This window comes from Aythya fuligula, chromosome Z, assembly GCF_009819795.1.
Source record: "Aythya fuligula isolate bAytFul2 chromosome Z, bAytFul2.pri, whole genome shotgun sequence".
Taxonomy (NCBI): Eukaryota; Metazoa; Chordata; class Aves; order Anseriformes; family Anatidae; genus Aythya; species Aythya fuligula.
Window position 1 is genome coordinate 23,665,097 of NC_045593.1, and position 22,513 is coordinate 23,687,609.

The window sequence follows — 22,513 nt, forward strand, 5'->3', positions numbered from 1 at the left end:
ATGTTTTGATCTCCAGAAAATCTATTAATTCTTAGAAGATTCTAAAATACTTTTAATTATCATATGTCTATCTGAGTTTTGGATACTTGGATCATTAAAAGGACTTAGTGTATCAGGGGGAAAGGGAACATTTGGTGGCATAACATGAACGCTTTCATCAGTACTTATTTGGGATGTCCTAGATAATTTGTTTCTGACATCACTGAGTAATGCAGTCACTTGAAACTTACGCCATTGAAACGTTTTTCAGTACTGCACTATACTATTTTTAATAGTATAAATGTGCATATATATTAAGTGCCAGGTCTGTGGCAGCAAATGTAAAAAATGTAAATCATCTGATCTTTCTTGGCTTGTATGGTGCTTGATGATTGTGTTACCAAAAAAAAAAAAAAAAAGTGGCTGCATGTCAGCAGCCTTGTGCTGTCATCCCTGCTGATGAGTATGCCTGGAGATGTTTGAATTGCTTCACTGGAGATTATTCATACGTTTCTGGTTACATCACAGCGACTTTGCAGCGAAGCACTGCATGTATAATAGACTGCCTTCCTGAGGCCGGTGTAGTGCTGCGTGAACCGAAGTCGCTCTCAGAGCTGGTATATACACTAGGCTTTTATACAAGGGTAATCATTTGAGTTATATCTGGCCAGTTAGTTATGCTGATGTAGCTACGTTGGTCCACAATTACAGTTGAAAAAGAGAGTGTATATTCTCCTGGTGTGTTCCAGTTTCCATCTGAGAAAATTTAAACCAGTAAAGACCTGTAACTACATCAGTAGGATGGGGAATAAGTTCATGTGCCTACACACCAGGGTAGACACATACCTGACTCTTAAGTACAGATAGCGCATGCATGTCTAATAGAAAATTGTTGGCGAAAGAAGTGATTGATGTAGTTTTGTAAATAGTGTCAGCTGTTTGCCAGTATCCTAGAGGGTGTTTCAGTATTTTTTCTGTCAGGTTTCTTATGAAGCTTTGTTAAACAAAAAATCATAATTGACAGTTATGTTGCTTACATAATCTCAGTTTTCATTTGGAAAAAGGAAAGCCCACACGTACAGTTCTACAAATCAGTTATTTCTTGTTCTGCTATTAAAAAGATTTGACTATGTTTGGGAAACATCAGGAGCAAAAAGACTCCAGTTCATTATAGCTCCATATGACTGATGGGCAGTGCCACGTTGCCAGCCGCACGTATGTGGACGGTGATGTCTCAGTTATGAACATGGCTTGTTTGGTCACTTAACATTTCAGCATGAGTTTGCAGACAACCGGTTCCTACTGAACAAACAACCTCTTCATGAAAGCCGTCGTAGCTGGCATTGCTTGATGTCCTCTTTGGCAGGCTGAACAGACACCAGCAGCTGAATGGGCACAATGAAAGGATGTGGTGGTTTTTTTTTTTTTTTTCTGAGAAAATAATGCTTCTTGTTGATTAATTATGGTTTAATTATAAAATTTCTGCTCAGCTGATGGTGTAAGGAGGGGAGAACACTGCTCTCAGCGAAGAGAGGGGAGTCCTTTTGTTTGCAGACCGTGCTTTGGAGCCGCGGCCAGCCTGCGCACGCTCACATGGGGCACTGATGGTGCTCCCAGAGGTCTCATGGGAACAGCCACAGTTTTCAGGTTGAGTGCCTCATAGATAAATGTTCATATTTGGGCTCCTAACCAGTAAAGGGCATGGTTTTCAAACAGCCGTATTTTGTTCTAAGTAGTGATTTAAAAAAAGTCTGTTTTCTTAGTTTCGGTGTATTAATAGTTTGCCTGAGCACTGTTGAATACTTGTGTCCAAGCAGAAGACAGTACATAATATTAATTACAAAATGTCTGTTGTTTGTTGAATGGAAAGTTTGGAACCAAACACGACATTACTAGCCAGACCAAGAAAGTGGTTGTCCTGCTCCGCACTGTGCACACAACAAGTACTGTGTGCAGTTTTGGGTGCCACAGTGTAAGAAGGATATAAAAACTGTTAGAGAGCCTCCAAAGGAGGGCTACAAAGGTGGTGAAGGCTCTAGAGGACAAGATGTCTGAGGAGCAGCTGAAGCCCCTTGGTTTGCTCAGCCCCGAGCAGAGCAGGCTGAGGGGAGGCCTCATGGCGGCCTGCAGCTCCCTCATGAGGGGAGCGGAGGGGCAGGCGCTGAGCTCTGCTCTCTGGGGACAGCGACAGGACCCGAGGGAACGGCATGGAGCTGGGACAGGGGAGGGTCAGGCTGGGGGTTAGGGAAAGGCTCTGCACCCAGAGGGTGGTCGGGCACTGGGACAGGCTGCCCAGGGCAGTGGGCACAGCACCGAGCCTGATGGAGTTCAAGAAGTGTTTGGACAATGCACTCAGACATCTGGTTTGATTTTGGGGTGTTCCTTTGGTGACCCAGGAGTTGGACTTGAGGATCCTTGTGGGTCCCTTCCAACTTGAGGATATTCTATGATCTTTTCAGGAAGTTCAGTTATAAAATGAACAAGACTATTTTTCTGTTACTTGCAGTAATTCCTTTAAAGAAAGAGTGCAAACCTATCTTAAAAAAAAAAAAAAAAAAAAAAAAAAGAGGGAGAGAGGAATAAGACAATGTCAAAGTGACATAAAAAACCCGAAGCTCATTTCTGTTCTTTTGCAGATGCTCAGTAGGCAACTGTACTTCACAGTTGAAATGCTTTTGAGTCTGTGGGCCCTCTACTGTGGTTTTCAGGAGGTTAATTAATGTGGGTGCTCATGGTATCCTTTTTACTGGGAGAATGTTTCTTCTGGAGACTAACATACTAACACTGTTGAAAGATCTCTTCCTCCCTTCCACTCCCCGCCATATTGCAACAAAAGGAAGTCTGGTTTTGTTATTGTTCAGGCACATCAAACTCTCAGAAACTGCTGCTGAATTTAGCATTGAAAATTACATACCCGTCTCTTAGGTCTAATGCAGGGAACCATCTCTGAGTAACACAATTTGGAACAAGCCATAGTTCAGTAATTCATGTAATCTTGTTTATACAAGAAAAAAACTGAGGTCAGGATATTTGTCAGCACAAGGGAAGGGGGTTTCTCTTTTTTTTTTTCTTAGACTTTGTTACAGAGTTGTGTTTCAATGGCATAACATTTCTTCCATTTTTTTCTCCTATAAAAGTGTGTTTTACTTCACTTCTATTTAATGCTGGTTGTATTGTGCTGTGAAAACGTTCCACTGAAGTACTGACATTCAGTACAACATATTTAAAATAAAATTGAATCAGCATTCTTTTCATTTTTCTGCTCTTGCACACTCTTCTTGTGGACCTTCTTCTCCCAGAAGGTTAAAATTACAGATATGCATACACATATTTGGCTTGCTTTTTGGGTGTGATTGTTTACAGATGAGCTATAATCTTTACCTTTTTTGGTGTGGATTAGCTAAAGTGAAATCTACTGGTTTCGGAAAAACCGTGACTCCTTAAAAGGCAGAATTCTCCCAGGAATAAAAAGATAAGTAACGAGCTAGTGATCATCAAAGTATTGTATCCTAGTACAAGACAGAATTTGAATTTTAAAATAGGAAAGTGAACACTTAGCTTGCAGAAGTTTTGGTGACATTTTAATAGATCTTATTTTCTAGTATGGGAAAAATCAATTATTTAGCAGTTAGTGAGGAGTATTACACTTTTCAGTCAGAGAACAGATCACTTGATACAATGGCAGTGTCTCCCACCTTCTTTAGTTTCATGCTCAAGTAGGAGTGAGAAAATTCCATGCTCTTGTATTCAAAGCATTTATTCATCATGTGCTCTTCCGTAGTTTTGATAGGATGGGAGGTACCAAATTTAAAAATGGAGAAAAGCAGTCCTGCCTGGACTCATTACTCTTGTGAGCAAAAAATGTCAGTATTTAATTATAGGAGAAAGAAGTCAGGTATAAATATAGTTTATTTTAGGGATTAAAATGGAAGAGAATTACGGGGTTTGAAAGTGAAACAATGCAAAATCTTTATACTACACACAACTGGCAATTTCCTACCCTCAAATTTTAAATTTGACTAATTTTGTGGCACTTCTAATAGATGATTTAAAAAAAAAATAAAAGAAACTGTCCTAAAAATTGTGAAATTATGTGTGGAAAATATTTCTAGGAGCTTTTCTCACGGGGACAGTTTCTGGAGTAGAGCAGACTGAGTTTGATATAATGTGTATTCTTTGGGTTAATAAGCCTCTGATCCTTTTTTGTGAAAGCAGTGTTAGCAACAAACTATTTTGACAGATAGAAACTTCTGTAGCAGGAAGCAGAGCAGGCTAAACCATTTCTTCCCCTTTCTGTTTTCTACCCCCAAATGAAAGTGGATCAGTTGTTTCTGAGGTACTTCCATATAGACATCTACTCTAGCTGTCTACTGAAGCACCAAAGTTTTTAGGCCATTTCTACATGTAGATTTGTGATAATTCCAGAGTGGCAGACTTTAACCCTTAGAGACTTTTTTAAGTATTGCTAGCATGCATGCTTTTTCAATGACAAGAAACACTCCGTAAAAGTACTCTGTGCCATTTGGGAAATGCTTTTTAACATTATGAGGAAGTCTTTTTCATCACCCTGACCCACCAGGCCCATGGCATACAGCGAGTTAAGAGCAGCGGTGCCCATAGGGGCTGCTGCTGGGGACAGCTACCAGCTGGCAAGAAGCTGAGAAAGCTGAGAGGTGCCGGGTCTAAATGGAAAACAGAATGAGAGAGCTGGGGAGAAAAGGGACAGGGTTTCATCGTCGTAGGTATCTGGATAAGCAGGTCTTCTGTCTGCAGTTTGGAGGCACTCCCACTTTTTATCTTAATTCTGAGCTATGCTGGCCTCAGTTTCAACCAGAGTTACAGAAAGCTCAGGGTTTGAGCTTGGCTCCCTTGCAGTACCAGAACAGCCTGGGGAATTGGCTGTGGTTGAGCCTGGGTGGACGCTGTTCAAAAGAAATAAGTCTGGAACAGGACCCACTTCATCTTTGCATCTTTGGTGTGGTTTGTTTGCCTTTTACATTTATTTTTTTTTGAAAGGCCAAATTAGGTGAAAGTTATGAGTAGATATGCTAGTCTATTTGATGAAAGCGTGGAAAAGGTCTTGCCCTGTATCTTTATTGGAGCTGGGGGTGGAACTGTGAGGGGGACATCCACCAGCTGTTCCATCCTCTGAGTCTGGACTGTGCGTGTTGGGAGCAGCAGCAGCCACGGGGCATCAGCGCAGCTCCCAGACTGACTGAGCAGCAAGCATCTGTCACAGGCTGGCTGTAGTAGGCAGAAGGCAGCACTCCAGCCTGGTGCTCTGGAGGGGCCCGTGGCAGTGAATGGCAGCCCCACCTGACCTCCCCTGATTTCTCCCATGCTATTGATGAGCAAGGAGGCAGCATCAGAAACATCCTGTCCCCAGCCTAGGTTTAAGGTGACCACCACAACACGGTAAGAAATGTCTGGCCACATCCGCGTATCCCAAGAGACACACCAAGAGCTTGTAGTCTAAAGCCACAATCTAGAGTGGCAGGATCTAGAGATCTAGGATTAACGTGAACCTGCTGGGGATGGCCAAGTGTTTTAAAGCCCATGAAGCCTGTGTTTTAAAGCCCTGTCTGTGCTGAGGCTGCGATAGACATGCGTTCCAGTAAATTGGGTATTTCCTGTCTGATGCAAATAATGTCTGGCAGGGCAAGGCGCTGCTTCACGTGATTAACATCTCAAAACTATTGATGCTTTGATCTTCACAGGTGTGATGTGCTCTGTGTTGTTTTTTTTTCTAAGGGACTGCTAGTTAAATTGTATAAACCTATCAATGTAGCTCTTTTTTTTTTTTTTTTTTTTTTTTTTTTCAGTTAGATGTTTCCAGCTTTTTTCATCTCCTGAATTATGTAATGGTGATCATAGTGGTGAGTTAGGCCATCCCTGTCTATTTTTGCTCTGATTCTTGTCCTGTCTTACTATTTATCTTTCTGTTTTGAAAGAGAAGTAATTGTGTGTTGAGGAGTTAAGTTGAATATCTCGGTATGATGGCAAAAGCGCTTTTCAGCTATTACGTTGGTTTATATCACCTCCCAGAACACAGATGAAATCTTGAAAAAATAAGGTCTAGAAGCAGTGGGTTAGAAATGATTACATCAATGTGTCCTCAACAGCCTGCATGATACAAGGTTGCCCAAACTGCATTTTGAAGATAATAAAGAAGAATTCTGCAGTCTTGCTTCTGATCCTGAGTGGTTTTGTCCATTCTCCACTCTCTGCCCACTTTGCATAAATCAGATTTTATATCTTGTAGGCAGGTATTTTATAAATATTGTACAAATATAGAGTTAATAATTAACTTAAATACTCGTTTCATTTTGCATAATTAAATATTTATCTGTGTAGAAAGTTAAAACTGAATCTGTCCTTTGGAAGTTACAACAGGTAGAAATACACCGTTTTAGGTTTTTAGGAGAGATTTGGATTTTAAATATTGTTGTTGGATTTTTATTTGTGAAGAGGAAAAAATATGGATCAAAATTGCTAGGAGTAAAAATAAGAAGTCAGTGGAGCTGAATACATTGAAGGCAGATGTAACTATCACCAGGCAAAGACCTAATGAACTATCTGTTTATTTGTTTTGTAAAGCACTGTGGGAATGGAGATTGAAAGGCCGTCTGCAGCATTAGAAGCCTGCCTTTGTGACAGTGTGTGACGATCTTCCTCGGGTCTGCAGAGAGTTGGCAGATGTTTTTGCAATTTTGTGATGCGTCTTGGCAGATGTTATTCCAGTGATGCTGACTGATGCACGTTTGAACTCTACAGACAGTCTGTGCAGAGGATCATGTTTCCAGCTGGTTGCATTTTCTATTTTATTTTCTATTTTATTTTCTATTTTATTTTCTATTTTATTTTCTATTTTATTTTCTATTTTATTTTCTATTTTATTTTCTATTTTATTTTCTATTTTATTTTCTATTTTATTTTCTATTTTATTTTCTATTTTATTTTTTACTTTTAGAAAGATAAGGAGATGAGCGAGGTCTCCTCCTTTGTGCCATTGAGGAAAATCAAAGTCTTGGTGATAGGGAGGCAGCTGGTAGGCTGTAGTAATGGCAGGGAAATCGCTGTTGAACACAAATGTGTAAATACCAGGAAAGGACCCTGAGCTCACTGTCCAAGTTCACCCAGGCAAGAGCCGAAGCTAAAACATTCACAGCTGTGTTGAAAAAATCCAGGACATACTCTGCTAAACTAGGGCTGCTAGCAGATGTATGCATCGCTGTTTTGTCCTGTTCATTAGGTTTTGACAGCACTCTTTTCTTTTCAGCGCACAGACTAAAACTGGCCTCATTCAGGTTGATTAAAGCTTAAATACAAGAGAGTAAAAACCGGAATACATCCATTATACAGTGAAACTTTACAGCAAATTCCAAGACTGTTTTTCCAGGTCATTAAAGATTGATAGGGAATAACTCCATGCAGTGAGTGGGATATATAAGAAACATTATTTCTCTGTGTGTGGCTATATGTGTATATATAGGATATTTTAATATATAACCTAGTATATGTCTGCATATAAATATATGTCCTTATACATGTGAATACGTGCATACATACATAGCAGATTTGGAAAAGTGAATGTGCAGGCGTAAGCCAGTAAAAATACACTGGAAAATTTTGCTGTGTGATGCTAAATGGATACAAGTATGGAACACTGTAAATCACTAAAAGAATGAATTTTAAATTCTTCATTTATTTTTTTTTTTGCTCACCTTCAGATGTTTTGCACTTTTCTTTCAGTGGCAGCACATCAAAAATTTACCAACTCCAGTCTTTAAGTTAAGAAATGTCTCTCAAAATTGGAGATCTTTGCTTCCTCACTCTGCAGTCTCACTTAGCTATAGGGTAGAACAGGACAGCAGATCACACGGAGTAGAGTTTGTGGATTTTGCTCATGTAACCCTAATTCCACAGTGTTCAGAGAGGAGCAGTCACGGTTGATCTGCTGCCGTTTAAAAAGTGGTCTAGGTATGAAGCTACCGGGCCACGTGCTACTCGGACTTCCTAGATCAGGAAATGCTTCATCAAGTATGACCATAAAGGTGCCTGTTGGCAGGGAAGCCACTGTGAGGTACCAGTGTGCACCATCTCTTCATCACAGCTGTTACCTGTGTTCTTCTGAATTAGTGCCCTGCAGAACTTCCATGGATTCTGGAGAGGTTGGAAGCACTCACCAAACTGCTTTTTAATGCCAAGGACTTTTTCTTTTTCTTTTCCTTTTTTTTTTTTTTTTTTTTTTTTTTTTCCCCTACAAAAACAAAACACAAAACAGTGAAAGGCAGTGAATTCCTCATATGTTTTAATTTTTATTTTTTCTAACTCGGGGTAGTGTGCTCTGTTGACTCTTCAGTTTTGGTGTTCATGAAGATAAAAAGTAATGATAGTACCATAGTTAGGTAGCTTCAAAACAGGTTAAATATAACTGAAATATAAATTAAATTAAACTCTTCTGTAAATACAAAGTGGCTACATCGGAGTCTTGCTAGGGTCAGCATGTTCCTCCTGAGGTAGTTTTCAGCTATGTTTTTTTAACACCAGAACAATTTCAACCACCTTCCCTATCCCACAGCCTTTATGCTAGAGCTGATCCTGCATTATTAATGTGTTTTGTGTCTGCGTGGTCAGGCTTTGCGTTTGGGTGCAGCAATAGCTGATATAGTCTGTTTGCACTTAGGTTAACAAATACAGCATTTACTCGCAATCTTTCTTAAAATAGGTGTCCCCTTTTAATCTTTACTTTCAGCTAAACAAATATGTTGTAGGGATACCAAAACTGAGAAGCTGTGTTGCAAGGTAGTGCTATGCTCGGCATACACTGTGAAAGGTGGTGAACTGTCATAAGAGCTTACAGTCCAAATCCATCTTTATTACAAGTGTAAATATTAGTAATTAAGGATATTGAAATGAAATCATTATAAGTGATTAAAGCTATGAAAGGCATGGGAAGTGATGATCTCTGTCAGTATATCCTACTTTCTATACCTTTTCGTGTGTGTTTGAGAAGCAATTAACCCTTACTGCCAGTAACTTGCTCACATATTATCCCTCTTTCTGAGGAATAAGCTTCCATTTTAGTGTGTACCTCTCACTGCTATTACTGTTTTTTGATTATCAGGAAATCTGCATTTAATATTTATCTGGATGAAGTAGTGCCCCATCATGAGTATATGACTTAAAGAACTGAGTTTCTGTTTCAAGTTTGTATTATGTTTAGTTTTTCCAAGAGCTTGTTGAGTGTAGATGTATTGTAATGGCCATTACCGGTACTTTTATCTTGTGCGTTGTTAGTGGGAATCTAGCAGTTCCCACCACTTCTACCCAAAGGGATTTTGCCTGATAGAGGAAGGATTGTGGTTATTGAAGGAGCAAGGTAATCAAGCTTTGTACAACTGGATCACATCTTTCAGCAGCTGCAGTTAACCCCTGCTTTATGAGATTAACACAGTTCAGCACAGCATGCTTTCTACATGTTGTCCTCCATTTGCTCTATCAGGTGGTACTTCTCACGGGAAGTGCTGGTTGCCTCTGCAGTTGGAGGAGTGACTCAGAGTGCTCCGTGTTCCTGATAGCAGAGCAGGGCTGAAGGAGGAATTCCCCAGCAGCGAAGAATCACGATAAGGAGGAGTGCTACGAGTGGGCAGGAGCATTGGTGGCAGAGAGCGGGAGATAAGGCAGAGGGACTTGGAAACCAAATAGGAAATTATGAATTGGATTCCAAGATAAGGAACAGTGCCAGTAATCCAGGGCACTGCTGGCACGATGTAAACCACTGCCAGATATACAGTGATCCAAGACTCCCAGCTCAGGCTGTGGGCAACAGAACCAAACCAGGGAGGATCTTCCTGGGAAAGAGAAGGAGAAAAGGGCAAAAAGTGCAAAGTTACTGTTCTCTTCAAATTTTATGTGTATCCCAAAATTTAATTGGTATTGTTGAACATGGCTGACTAAGGTTTAAAGTGTCTTTTTTTTTTCTTTTCTTTTTTTTTTTTTTTTAAGTTCTCTTCTCCTCTTGTATTCTCTTTGTGCTCTTTTCTTCTTGGAAAAGGATATTTTCCTTTTTTTTTTTTTTTTTTTTTCTCAGCACTTTAAACCCTGTGTAATCTGCTGCCTTGCTTGCAGGTCTCTTCTCTGTGCCATGCAACCTAATCACGAAGAGAAATCCAAGTTTTAGAGAGCAGTGTTTTAAGAATGTATCTCTCTGTGGTTTACCAAGGTTTATGTTTCCCCAATTTACAGTCCTGCACTGTATAACTTTGCTGCAGACAAAGAGGCTTTCTTTCAGGTCTGTCTTTCATCAGTTGGTTTATCTTGTCAGATTTGAATGGGAGAAGAACAGATTTACGAAGACAATAGAAGGGAAAAGTTACTTGATGTGTGCAGGGATCTAGGATAAATGATTTTGTCTGCAGAATTGCTCTAACTTCGGAGTTTCTTTGTACGTGAGGACTGCTGTTTCAAGGCTAAATACTTCTGTTAGTAATGCTTTGCTACCTCCTTGGTGGGACCCTGCTTCCTGTTTGCAGTGTTCTAGCAGCTGAGATCATCTTTCTAAGTTCCCCAGAGGTGTTTTTTTCTTCACCCACAAAGAGCCTCTTCTATTCTACCATTAACCTGGGGAATGCGTTCTGTTTTAGGGATTATACAGGATGGCTACATACATGATTTCAGAATCTGTGGAGCAAAAAAAAAAACAAAGCTATGGGATGAGCTCTAGCAGGGATTTGTCCTTGCATGCAGCACTTTATGGTTTACGTTACTCATAGGACAAATAGAGGAGAATTCACATTTTTGACTTTACACCTCTTGAGAAAATCATGGAATCACAGAACTGTAGGGGTTAAAATCACAGAACTGTAGGGGTTAGAAGGGACCTCGAGAGATCATCGGGTCCAACCCCCCTGCCAAAGCAGGTTCCTCAGAGCAGGCTGCCAGGTAGGCATCCAGACAGGCCTTGAATATCTCCAGAGAAGGAGACTCCACAACCTCCCTGGGCAGCCTGTCCCAGTGCTCTGTCACCCTCACTGTGAAGAAGTTCCTTTGCATGTTGGTGCAGAACTTCCTGTGCTCTATCTTGTGACCAGTACCCCTTGTCCTGTCCTCACAAACCACTGAAAAGAGGTTGGCCAAATCCCTCTGTCTCCCACACCTCAGGTATTTATACACATTGATGAGATCCCCTCTCAGTCTTCTCTTCTCCAGGCTGAACAGACCCAGGTCTCTCAGCCTTTCTTCATAGGGAAGATGCTCCAGGCCCCATATCATCTTTGTGGCCCTCTGCTGGACTCTTTGCAGGAGACCCCTGTCCTTCTTGTACCAGGGGGCCCAGAACTGGTCACAGTACTCCAGGTGAGGCCTGACCAGGGCATAGTAGAGGGGGAGGATCACCTTCCTTGACCTGCTGGCCACGCTCCTTTTAATGCACGCCAGGATCCCACTGGCCCTCTTGGCCACAAGGGCACACTGCTGGCTCATGGTCAACCTGCTGTTGGACCCCAGGTCCTTCTTCTCTCCAGCAGCTCCTCTCCAGCAGGTCACCCCCCACCCTGTACTGATACTTCGTGTTGTTCCTTCCCAGGTGCAGGACTCCACACTTGCTCTTGTTAAACCTCATTTGGTTTCTTCCTGCCCAGCTCTCCAGCCTGTCCAGGTCTAAAATACTTCACTAGAATGTGATAAGTGAAATTCTTCATACAACTGCAGCCACATCTGAGCAAATAGGAAAGATTTTTTTGCAATGGCAGCTCGGGGAAGTTTTTAAAATTACGTAAGATCTTGCTATGGAGGAAATGTCATCCTAGTCCCGATAAAGAATTCTTAAAAGTAACTGTAAAATCTAGATAACTAGAATTATATATCTCAGATAATGTGTGAAAGATATTGCGCTAATTTCACCTGTGGAATGTGAAGGTTGAATTATAATGTAAAACTGAATACAAAGAGTCTTTTATTTACAAAAAAAAATGGCATAAGTGACGAAACTGTTAATTTCTGCATTTAAGTGTAAATGATGCTGTACACATGTATATGGAATCATTCTTGTGGCAAAATTAATGAAGTGTGCCTGTGGCCTAGAACTAAAAGTAAGGTTTCTTTGGTTAGAAAAGGAGAATCATCCACTACCTTTGAAATCTCTTTTGCTGGGAGCATTATCAAGGGATTAGATGATTAAAATCTGTGTTTTTTTTTGTAGGAGATGTGACGATCCCAAGTTTTGCACATGTGAAGCTGCCTCATGTCATGTAGTAGGGTCTCTTAACCCCAGCCCGCACCACAGATGCTGTAGTGATGTCATCACATCATTATGGATAGATACAATCTGTTGTGTCCTTTAACAAATGTCTAATGAATACTGGAAGTTTGTGTTGAATTTAGTTTTTGTTTGGAGGATTGCAAATGAACTGTTACTCAAGATCTTTTAGAAGTGTAGCAGGTAAATTAAGGGTTGTCATAGTATGATATAAGAAATATTACTGAAATTACAGTGATGTTATAAAGCCAAAAGGAAGTATTTGAACCATTCTTTGATAAGAGAGCAATCAAATATAGCTCTTCAGCTGGACAAAATTTAGAGAAAGGATGGAACAATGTGGCTTTGAAATTGTTGTCTAGTAACATAAGGAGTGTTTCCTTAAGTCTTGTAACTTAACAATAGGTTAAATAATAAGTATGTTAAAAATACTTGTAGTAAGGTTAACTTAATTTAAACATAATATATATATATAGTCCAAACTTATAAAATTTTCCCTGTTTGGTCAGCTTAGTAATTGAAGTGTATCTATTTAAAAAGTTTTGTGTGACTTTTCCCATACTTAAAATGTGAATTCTTAAAGCATTTATTGCTTTACTTTCCTACAGTGGTAATAATAAATATATACTCACGAGTTAATGCATTGTTTAGTTGATTATAATAAAAGGGATATGGTAGTTCATTGTGTAATTTATGGAAATAAACTTTGCACTAACCTGTTAAACTGTTGGATATGGCACTCTTAGTGCTTAGCAAAATGTTTTTTGAGGGGAGACTGGTTTTCGTTTGACACTTTTTATATATTGCAAATAAATTCTATACTGCTTTATTAGTCTGCATTTCCTGACTTTTTTTCCCCTCTGGTAATAGTACAGATTCCTTTTGAATCTTTTTTACTTATTATTTATGCTATCCCAGCAGGTTACTCACGTTTATGCCCCCTTGTTTAACTCTGTCCCTTCTTTTGCATTTTATTCATCTTGTGATATTCAATTTGATCAGTTCTGGTTCCTGGCTGTTATACAGAGATCATAACATTAGAAAGTTAGACATGTTAGATGTTTAGAGACATCTACAAGTAAGATCTGAGTATGCCTGTATTGTATTAATGAAATGCTTTTTATAAAAGAATTTTCCCCCTTTTAATGGTTTTGAGTTTCTATAAACCTTTATGGGGGAAAAAAAAATCTGATCGTAGTGCTGTAAACATTTGCATATGCACTTAAGTTTATATACAGTTAGTCTTTTTGACTTCAAGATACTATTTTCTTGTGCATGAATGTTTGCAGTCTTGAGGATTTATATTTATGAGAATATTAGTTATAGCTGAAAGAGGGGAAAAAACACTTCTGCCATCAAATATTTTAAAATGTTATGTTGTATTTAAGAAAAATGTGTCCTTTCTCAAGCTTAATAGATGTGTTAATTTACTATTTATCTTGACTAATGATCTTGTGATAAGGGAAATCAGTGGCTTTGCAGATGAAAAATGTATGAGTAAAAAAAAAAGGCATTCATCTTTGTAGGCATCATCTGTTTCATTGACAAAAGGCACAGATGTGAAATTTAACTCAATAATTAAATTTATAATTATTGTTTCAGAGTCAGATAGATAAATAATTGCTCCTCATGGCATGCAATTTGGAGCTACAGTTCATGTAATAAGAATAGGTTTGATCATTGGTGATTCTAAGCTGAGAATTTTCCAGATTGTGTGTGTATATTTTTAAATATTATTTAAAAAGTATGGCAGAGAAGCAAGCTGCAGACAGGGAAGAACATTTTATTAATGACTCCACAGGGATATGATATTCTTTGCACTGAACAGCAAACGTGCAAGCCTGAAATGGATCCATGGTGCATTTTCTTTGGAAACTGCTGTCTTTGTCATTATCCAGTATGTTCCATAGACTTCCTGGACTCATACAAGTACTACAAAAACAGCAATAGCTCTGATAAAGAAGCAAAAATGCAAAATGTCCATATGTGGTACATGCTGTGTTTCTAATGATGTGTTTTTTTTTTCTCTTTCTGTTTTTGCCTACAGTTGTAGAACAAGCAACAGGAAGAGTCTGATGGGCAATGGCCAGTCTCCAGCTCTGCCTCGGCCTCATTCACCTCTCTCAGCTCACACAGGTGATTTTTATATCTATTTTACTGGTGGTATTTATGAAATTCTTCAGAATTCTGTATGAGGGGAGGAAAAAACACTCTATCTCACTACGTTTCTTTCCACTGTTGGAATTGGTGAATATTTGCATATTGTTCCATCCAAATTTCTGTTAAATTTAAATCCATAAATCTTATGTTACGGTAACAAGCAGTCCTGAAGTATCTAACATGGATCATGTAGCTTTGTTAGTTTTCCATGTATTCTGTCAAGTTCTGATGCATTTTCCCCAATTCCTTCTCTGCACCTAGTACTGTATGAAAAGAATATTAAACAGCTCGTAACACATGGTGAATATAGTGGAATTGGTGAGTAGGGTATTACATTCTATTCGTAGTGCATTTGTTCCCTAGGATTTATGAAGTTAGGCATGTTACTAGAAATTTCAGTGCTTCAGTTTCCACAATAATAAATTGGTGATCATTTTGTTTCACTTCTGAAGCATTAAAGCACTTAAGATTGAGTGAACATTAGAGATGATATTGTCTTCATTTTGAAAAGGAACATTTTTCGCATACCAAAATAGACTAGTGCAAAGATTCATTCTGTCACATGTTTTGGTGTATAGTTATTACCATTGGTTAAATAAAAAAAAAAAAAAAAAAGTAAAGCCCTACAAGCAATCCTTTTGTTGGCAATGACGTTGAGTACTTTGTAGAATTGTTCTTGGATGGTAAAAGAACAATTACAGAGTTTAAGTTGTGTTTTTCAAGAGAATGGTGAGTTTAATAAGGCACTTGCAGTTTTCTAGTAGAAACATCGTTACTAGAGAAAACACAGTGGTTCTCCTCAAACTGAGCAGCATGCAAGCAGAAGATGAAAGCTGAGTTGGGCAAATACTGAAAAATTGCGTGAAGTTTTTTAATTTTTTGTCTTACAATCTCAGTAATTCTCAGGTTTGCGTGGTTGGATAGGGAAGGGGAATTTGGATGGCACCACACTGATGAAGTAAATATATTGTTCAGGGTGCAAATGGTGCATTCCAGTTGAAGAAAAGACATTTGTAAGCAACATGGAGAGTGAAGGCTCATGGCTCTAATTAAGAGCTGCCAAAGCAGTTTGAGTACATACAAGATACAAGCTCTAGGACTGGAGGTTAGAAAGGGGATATGGAAATGTTGATAAATGCAACAGGTATTATATATCAGCTATTACATTAATTACCAATACAGTACATTATATGCGCTCTTCCTCTGTATAGGGCCTGAAGCTAACTGCAGAGATGGTTCATGGTATTGAAAAGTCAGATTTGAAATCTGGCAGTAGGTCTTGTGCAGAGGCACTCATAAAGATCATGAGATTTCCAGAATACTTGAGAATTTCACTATGTAAATTCTTTCTCTTTCTTACAAAACCAGAAAGCAAATATACACTAATGCCATTTCTTTGTGTTCAAATCTTGCTCATTATTAATAACTGTCTTAAGACAGTTGCTGCATAACCTTTGCCTTTAATATGTAAGCTGAAAGCAGTTAAACCTGCTGAAAGCTCCTTCTAGTTTTTGTGTGAACTGTGGATACATTCAGGATTGTGGGAGGCAAAGGCTGCACTGTCAGCTTGGACAACATCTGGTGTCCTGGACACTAATGGGTTTTCCAGCTGAATGCCTGCTGCTGCGTAGGTAGATCTGCACCTCCCAGCCTTCGAGTGAGTGATTATCATCTCAGCAAGTCAGGGCATTCAGGTGTCCCCACCTCAACAGTCACAGGAGCTTGTTCCTGTGGGTGATGCTAACCCCTGATGATGAATAATCAAGTGTAACACTGTTTAATGTTCTCTGCTGTAGAAACAAGATTTAGCTGTTAGGAGTAATACTATAAATCTTACATGTTTGTGTCTTAATGAAATGTTTCATTTTGTGCCACTAAGAGGACAAGTATTGGGAGAAGAACTGCAAGTAGGGAATTACTTAAAAAGGAGAGGATATGAGTGTTATGCTAAAATGAGAAGTCTTACAAAACGGGAGCAGGGTTTGTCAATAGAGTGCTCAGGCTTTGGTTTTGTGGCCAAGCCTTCTTAATCTTTTCATAAATTACATTGGCACAAAATTATTGTAGTTGATGTAAAGTTGGAAGACATCCAATATGGAACAGCACTGGGAAAACTGTGTTAAGGTGACTTATCTTGAGGACTGCAATAAAAAGTATCAAATTACATAGCAACTTGCAGCATTTTGTGCATGTAGGACCAGTAACATAAATGCCTACTTCAAGATCTGGACTCATCTGGTAGAAGGAATTTAGAGAAGGACTTGGCTGCATTTTCTGGATCAGATGATTGAAGGACCAATGTAGCGTAGCTTTGAAAGTCAAATCTTAGAAGTTTATACAAAAGAAGTAATTTTCAGCTGAATCTGGGAAGGTTTCATGCCACTGTACAACGTCCTGGTTAGATTTCATCTGGAGTGCTGCTGTTTTCTTATAGTAATGCATGTTCTGGAGGTCTTGTGGGGAGAAAGGCTTAGTAGGATAGAATGTGAGAGTGTTTCATGCAAGACTAAAAGATTATTACTTGCTTATTTTAGGAAAAGGAAGACTGAGAAGCATGTGTTGTCATCAAAATCAGTCAGAGGCATATTGCAGGGAGTGGGAAGGAAGATGTATGTTGTTCATATATACCAGAACATGAAAGCTCCTGAAGAATCTTCCACTAAGAATGGCAATGACAAACTCTATCTTTCCTGTGGGATTCAGTGTGTTTATGAACGGGATTACATGATGGTATCGTCTAAAGCAATATTCCAAGGCCAAAGAGGTCTTGCCTCTAGTTGTAATCCTTTTTGTAAGATTTTCTAGGTTGGCAGACATTGTCACATGTTGACCGTTAATTTCCTGGTTTCACTACGTTAATACCTGTTGCTTCCATGACATAATGTTTTGGGTACCACCTGTGTGGAGTCAGGAGTTGGACTTGGTGATCCTTGTGGGCCCCTTCCAACTCAGGATATTCTATGTTTCTAAGTTCATTTGATAGAAGTAATTTAGCCACACTGCAGTTTAGTAACAAAGAAAGACATTTAAAATATGAAGTATTTTAGTTGTTTCAGGGTTTGAATTACACTGGAGACATTCATGTGCATCACATTTAGAGATGGTTTTCCTGGATTTCTTAACTTTAAACCTGTGTGGGTTTCCCTTTTTTCCCTTTTTTTTTCCCTTTTTTTTCCCCTTTTTTTTCCCTTTTTTTTTCCCTTTTTTCCCCTTTTTTCCCCCTTTTTTCCCCCTTTTTTTCCCCTTTTCTTCCTTTTCTTCCTTTTCTTCCTTTTCTTCCTTTTCTTCCTTTTCTTCCTTTTCTTCCTTTTCTTCCTTTTCTTCCTTTTCTTCCTTTTCTTCCTTTTCTTCCTTTTCTTCCTTTTCTTCCTTTTCTTCCTTTTCTTCCTTTTCTTCCTTTGTCCAAAGTAAATGATATTGAGTACTGGCTTACTACCATACATTTAAAACAAAGAAAAATGTCTCATACACAGCTTCTATGCTCTTCTGCTTTAGCTATGGTCTGTGTTGACTGCCTTTTGGGGAAAGTAAGACTAGGTTTGTAAGTGAATGAAAATCAGTGAAGTCTTGGTGTGTTTTCATGGTAAACTGTCAAAGTATTAAAAGCTAAAGCTAACACAGGGCTCTGAATCTCTTTTGAAAGAAAACTGACATTTACAGAACAGTAACTAATGTAGTTTATTAGTCTGATTGTCATCATACGTAGATTGATAAAAAAAACTTTGCTAAAACACAGATTAATGTTATTTAAAATTAATCTGATGTGTCAATTTCATAAAATCAAAGATTGATTAGAAGGGGCCTCAAAGATCTCCCAGTTCCAGCCCCCTGCCATGGACAGGGACACCTCCCACCAGACAAGGCTTCCCAAAGCCCCATCCAGCCTGGCCTTGAGCACCTCCAGGGATGGGGCATCCACAGCTTCTCTGGGCAGCCTGAGCCAGGGCCTCACCGCCCTTTGAGTAAAGAACTTATTCCTAATAGCTAATCTAAATCTACTCCCTTTTAGTTTAAAGCCATTACTTCTTGTCCTGTCACTGTATTCCCTGACAGCCTCCCCCCCAGCTTTCCTGTAGGCCGCATTTAGGCACAGAAAAGCTGCTGTAAGGTCTCCCCAGGGCCTTCTCTTCTCCAGGCTGAACAACCCTAACTCCCTCAGCCTGTCTTCATAGGAGAGGTGCTCTAGCATTCTTGATCGTTCTCATCACCCTGCTCTGGACTCACTCTAACAGCTCCATGTCCTTCTTCTGCTGTCCCCAGAGGTGAACGCAGGGCTCCAGGTGGGTCTCACAAGAGCAGAGCAGGGGGGCAGAATCACCTCCCTCGCCCTGCTGGCCACACTGCTTTTGATGCAGCCCAGGATACAGTTGGCTTTCTGGGCTGCAGGCACACGTTGCTGGCTCATGTTGAGCTTCTCATCAACCAACACCCCCAGGTCCTTCTCCTCAGGACTGCTCTCAATACGTTCTCCACCCAGCTTGTATTGGTGCTTGGGATTGCCCTGGCCTGGATTCAGGGCATTGCACTTGGTACAATTTCAGAGCATTTTCTCCTAGTTTAGGGACTACAGAGGAAGGAGTAAATTGTATGTAAGGAAGGAGTAAGTTGCATGTAGATTCAAATGACTTCTAAATTAAATGCTATTAAGTATAGTACTTCTAGTATTTAAAGTAAGTAGTGGCCAGAACATGAAGAGATCCCACTGTTTTTCTTATGACCAGTGTAAGTGTAGTTTATCTGGTTTCCTCTTGCCACTACCAACTCCCAGTACACAGAACTGTAGGAATTGTGCTGTGTTTTGTGTCAGTGTAGTTCTCAGATTTCTTCTGGTCCTGGGTTCAATTGTTCATTCCAGTTTGGAGAAAGTGAAGTAACAGATACATCTCTCCTACCCCTTCATGCCTGCGTAAAGCTAATTTCACCTGGAATTAAGTGAATGCTAGTACTCTGGATGCCCAGAGGAGCTGTGGATGCCCCATCCCTGGAGGTGAGGCCGTGGCAGGGGCGTGGAACAGGCTCATCTGTATGGTCCCTTTCAACCCAAACCATTCTGTGATTGTGAGGCAGGAGACTTCAGTGACACCCAGGATGGAACAAGCCAGCTGCTAACCATAATAGGTTATTTAGCAGAAAGGTCTATGTATAGAAGATTTGCCCTGGCAAGTGGATTTAAGAAGCTTGCAAACCTTCCTTGCTGTAACCGGAGAAAGCCATTTGCTGGCTTGAAGCATAATTAATCCAGTTTTTGAAACAGCTTGAGCTCCTCACCTCTGAGCAGATCTCGGCAGAAATACCTGCTGAAGCGTTCAGAATGCTGCTGCTGCCCAGCTGTGTGATGCTGCTGACTGGCACAGTTCACTAGGGTATGAAACTCAGACCTGTAACTGTTCATGGATTCTTGTGTATTGTTCACTTCACAGCATGGGTTCACACCAAGGAAACAGACACCAGGAACACATGACCTGTTGTTGCAGTGTGTTGCTGCTGTGCTGATGTACTCTTAATTCGATTCAAACGACTGTCAAATAATGACACCAAGACTTCAAACTGAAGCTGTCTCTGATCCATTGGGACTTTGTCATAACAATCATTAATCTGTTATTCCCTCATTACCAAAAGAAAGTGATTGCATCAGGAGTCCTTTATTTTGTAAGTAGACAGCTATTAAAAAAAACATCAATAATACATGTTCCCTGTAACATATGCATTTTTAAAAGATGTAAAACATCTTCCCTCTTTGGCAAAGGCACAGGACTTCTTGAAGCTAATTACAAAACAATCACACAATTTAATTAATCTGGGTATGGTATTCTTAACAATAGCTGCTTGCAAAATGAGACACCCTGTGTATTGTCATGAGGTAAAGTATTGTTTTGGTACGTTGATTGCCTATTCATTGTGCTACTTCTCCCAGAGGATACTTGAGTTAATTACTTACCTAATGCGTGACCACCAGTCAGGTTTACTTCATCAGGTCAGGAACATCAACAGTAATCTCAGCAGCATAGAGATACCCTAGGCCTAAACATACAGCAGCAAGCAGATCCCAGAGAACAGCGGGATTTGACTAATAAGCAAGCACTGCACATATGGGCAGAGAATTAACTGGCACTGGTTTTTATTTGAAAGTCTCCCAGGTATTGACTTGCAGATGGACTTGGGGGTGGATGAATGCCATGATGGATGAAGGTCACATATACATGTAGGACTCTGCTTCTAACCTTTCTTGTTTTTCTGGAACACCACACCTTAAACCTTTAGTAGCACTAGTTGTTGCTCCTATTGTTTGGGGTTTGGATTTTTCATCCTCCATTTCCAGTCTTGTCTGGGTTCTCAGACATCTAGATAAGCCTGCAGGATTTAATATCCAGGTATTATGTATACGGCTTTGTCAATCTTGTTGTTTTAAAAGCTCATTTGCTTTTGGAAATGCGTCTTGCATACTGATGTTCTTATTAACAGGATCTAATATTCTTCCTGAATAAGACTTTGACTTTGGATTTTGTCTGAGAGGAAGTGATCTTTGCCTCTAGTCAGGCAGTAGCAGCACTGTCTCCTTGAACCACCTGCTGTTGCAGCTATAACATCACTGCGTTCTTTGTTTTTTGCTCCAGTGTGAAGGTTAAGCTTATGTTTGAACTAACTGGTGGACAGTTAGTCATGTCGTTGATGTGTAGTAAATAAGTTTAACTCTGTATAACTTCTAAACAGATGAAAGGAATTTAAGATGCACCCCCCATCTCCTGACATGTCAGATTATTTCCTGTCAAACGCTGTTAGTCTCACCACATTTAGCCTAAGTCCCTGCTTCTGTGATAGAGTTTCAGGTAGCTTCTTTGTCTTTTTTCCCTCTTACCTAAGCTCACAAAGGACTCCCAGTTACACCTAATTCTTACCAGTGCAGTAGCTAAACTTTGTGACAATGTTTTATCTGCAGTGTTAACTTTTTTTTTTTTATCATATCTTTATTAAATAAGCTCTGGTAGCGGCAAAAGAAATCCAGTTAGCTGTTAAATTAAATGACCTGTTGCTGTCAGTAATTTGGTGTTTGCAGTTCATGCAGGACAAGAATAAATTGTGTTGGCCCCCAAATAAAGATTGAAATCTGTGCCATATGTGTGGCTTTAGATTCCCTCTGCTCTTCCCCCATCCCTTCAGGGAACCAAAATCCTTGCTACCTTGAAACTATCTAGGCCCTCAGAAGTGTCTGAAAAGTAATGAAGAAGCTAGGGTCTTGATGGGGAGAAGGTAAAGTTGAAAAGACATAATTTTTCTGTGATTGATAAACAGACAAAATAAGTCTGTGGTATTGGCCAGTGAAAGTGAGATTCTTGTCTCCTGGGGCTTTAAGAACAGATGCAAAGACATGATCTAAGCAGAGCTAAAAACACATTTTGCATCTGCTCCTGATTAAAAAAAAAAAAAAAAAAAGTCATGGGAGGGGGATCTCTGTTTACTACCCAATGGTTTCATGATTACACTTTCTGGCATTGAGTGTTTAAGGTTGTTAACTGTGAAAAACTCAACGCTCATTCAAATATTCAAGTAGAAATCAAGGCCACTTGAAGTGTTTTAGGTACTCAATTTGTTGTAGCAGATTTTTCACGTGTAGGTAGTAATTTTCTTCTCAGAAACTAAATAATGATTCTAACTGGATATGCAGAAGCTTTTTTATCTGTTTCTTAATGTTGCAGTCTCATTTATGTCAAAAATAAAAATACTGCAACAAATGCACTACTTTAATATGTTGGTGTTGCAATCTGTTCTTTATTTTAGGAAGGATAAATTTAGCTATATGCTGGCACTACTTTAAAACTTACCTTTTTAGCTTTTGAGGTGATTTTTATTTTTTGTGTGTCATTTCTTTTTTATATACTGTCTTTTCTCTAGTTACATATGTTGAGGGGTCAAGGTGACTGGAACAGCTCTCACCACTCATCTTCTTTCCACGCTTTCATTGGTCAGAAGGAGGTTGAGCACTGTAATGTAAAGAAGTAACAGTCATAAAATTTCAACTTGGTCACAATGTATAGTCACTTCTTATCACATATTGGTAGTCAACTTTTGTGCCATGGTCTCACAAAAGTAATGGGAAAAAAATCACTAAGTGTGTTT

At 39.5% G+C, this 22,513-nt stretch overlaps 1 protein-coding gene across 3 annotated transcripts in view; it reads left to right on the forward strand.

Moving 5' to 3' along the window:
* MAST4 (microtubule associated serine/threonine kinase family member 4) overlaps window positions 1–22,513 on the forward strand; it is a 200,719-nt gene that overhangs the window by 115,547 nt on the left and 62,659 nt on the right. For all 3 annotated transcript variants that reach the window (XM_032205667.1, XM_032205666.1, XM_032205668.1), the window contains one exon: window positions 14,286–14,374. In XM_032205667.1, the coding sequence (XP_032061558.1) occupies window positions 14,286–14,374 (89 nt within the window). The remainder of the gene's footprint in view (window positions 1–14,285; window positions 14,375–22,513) is intronic.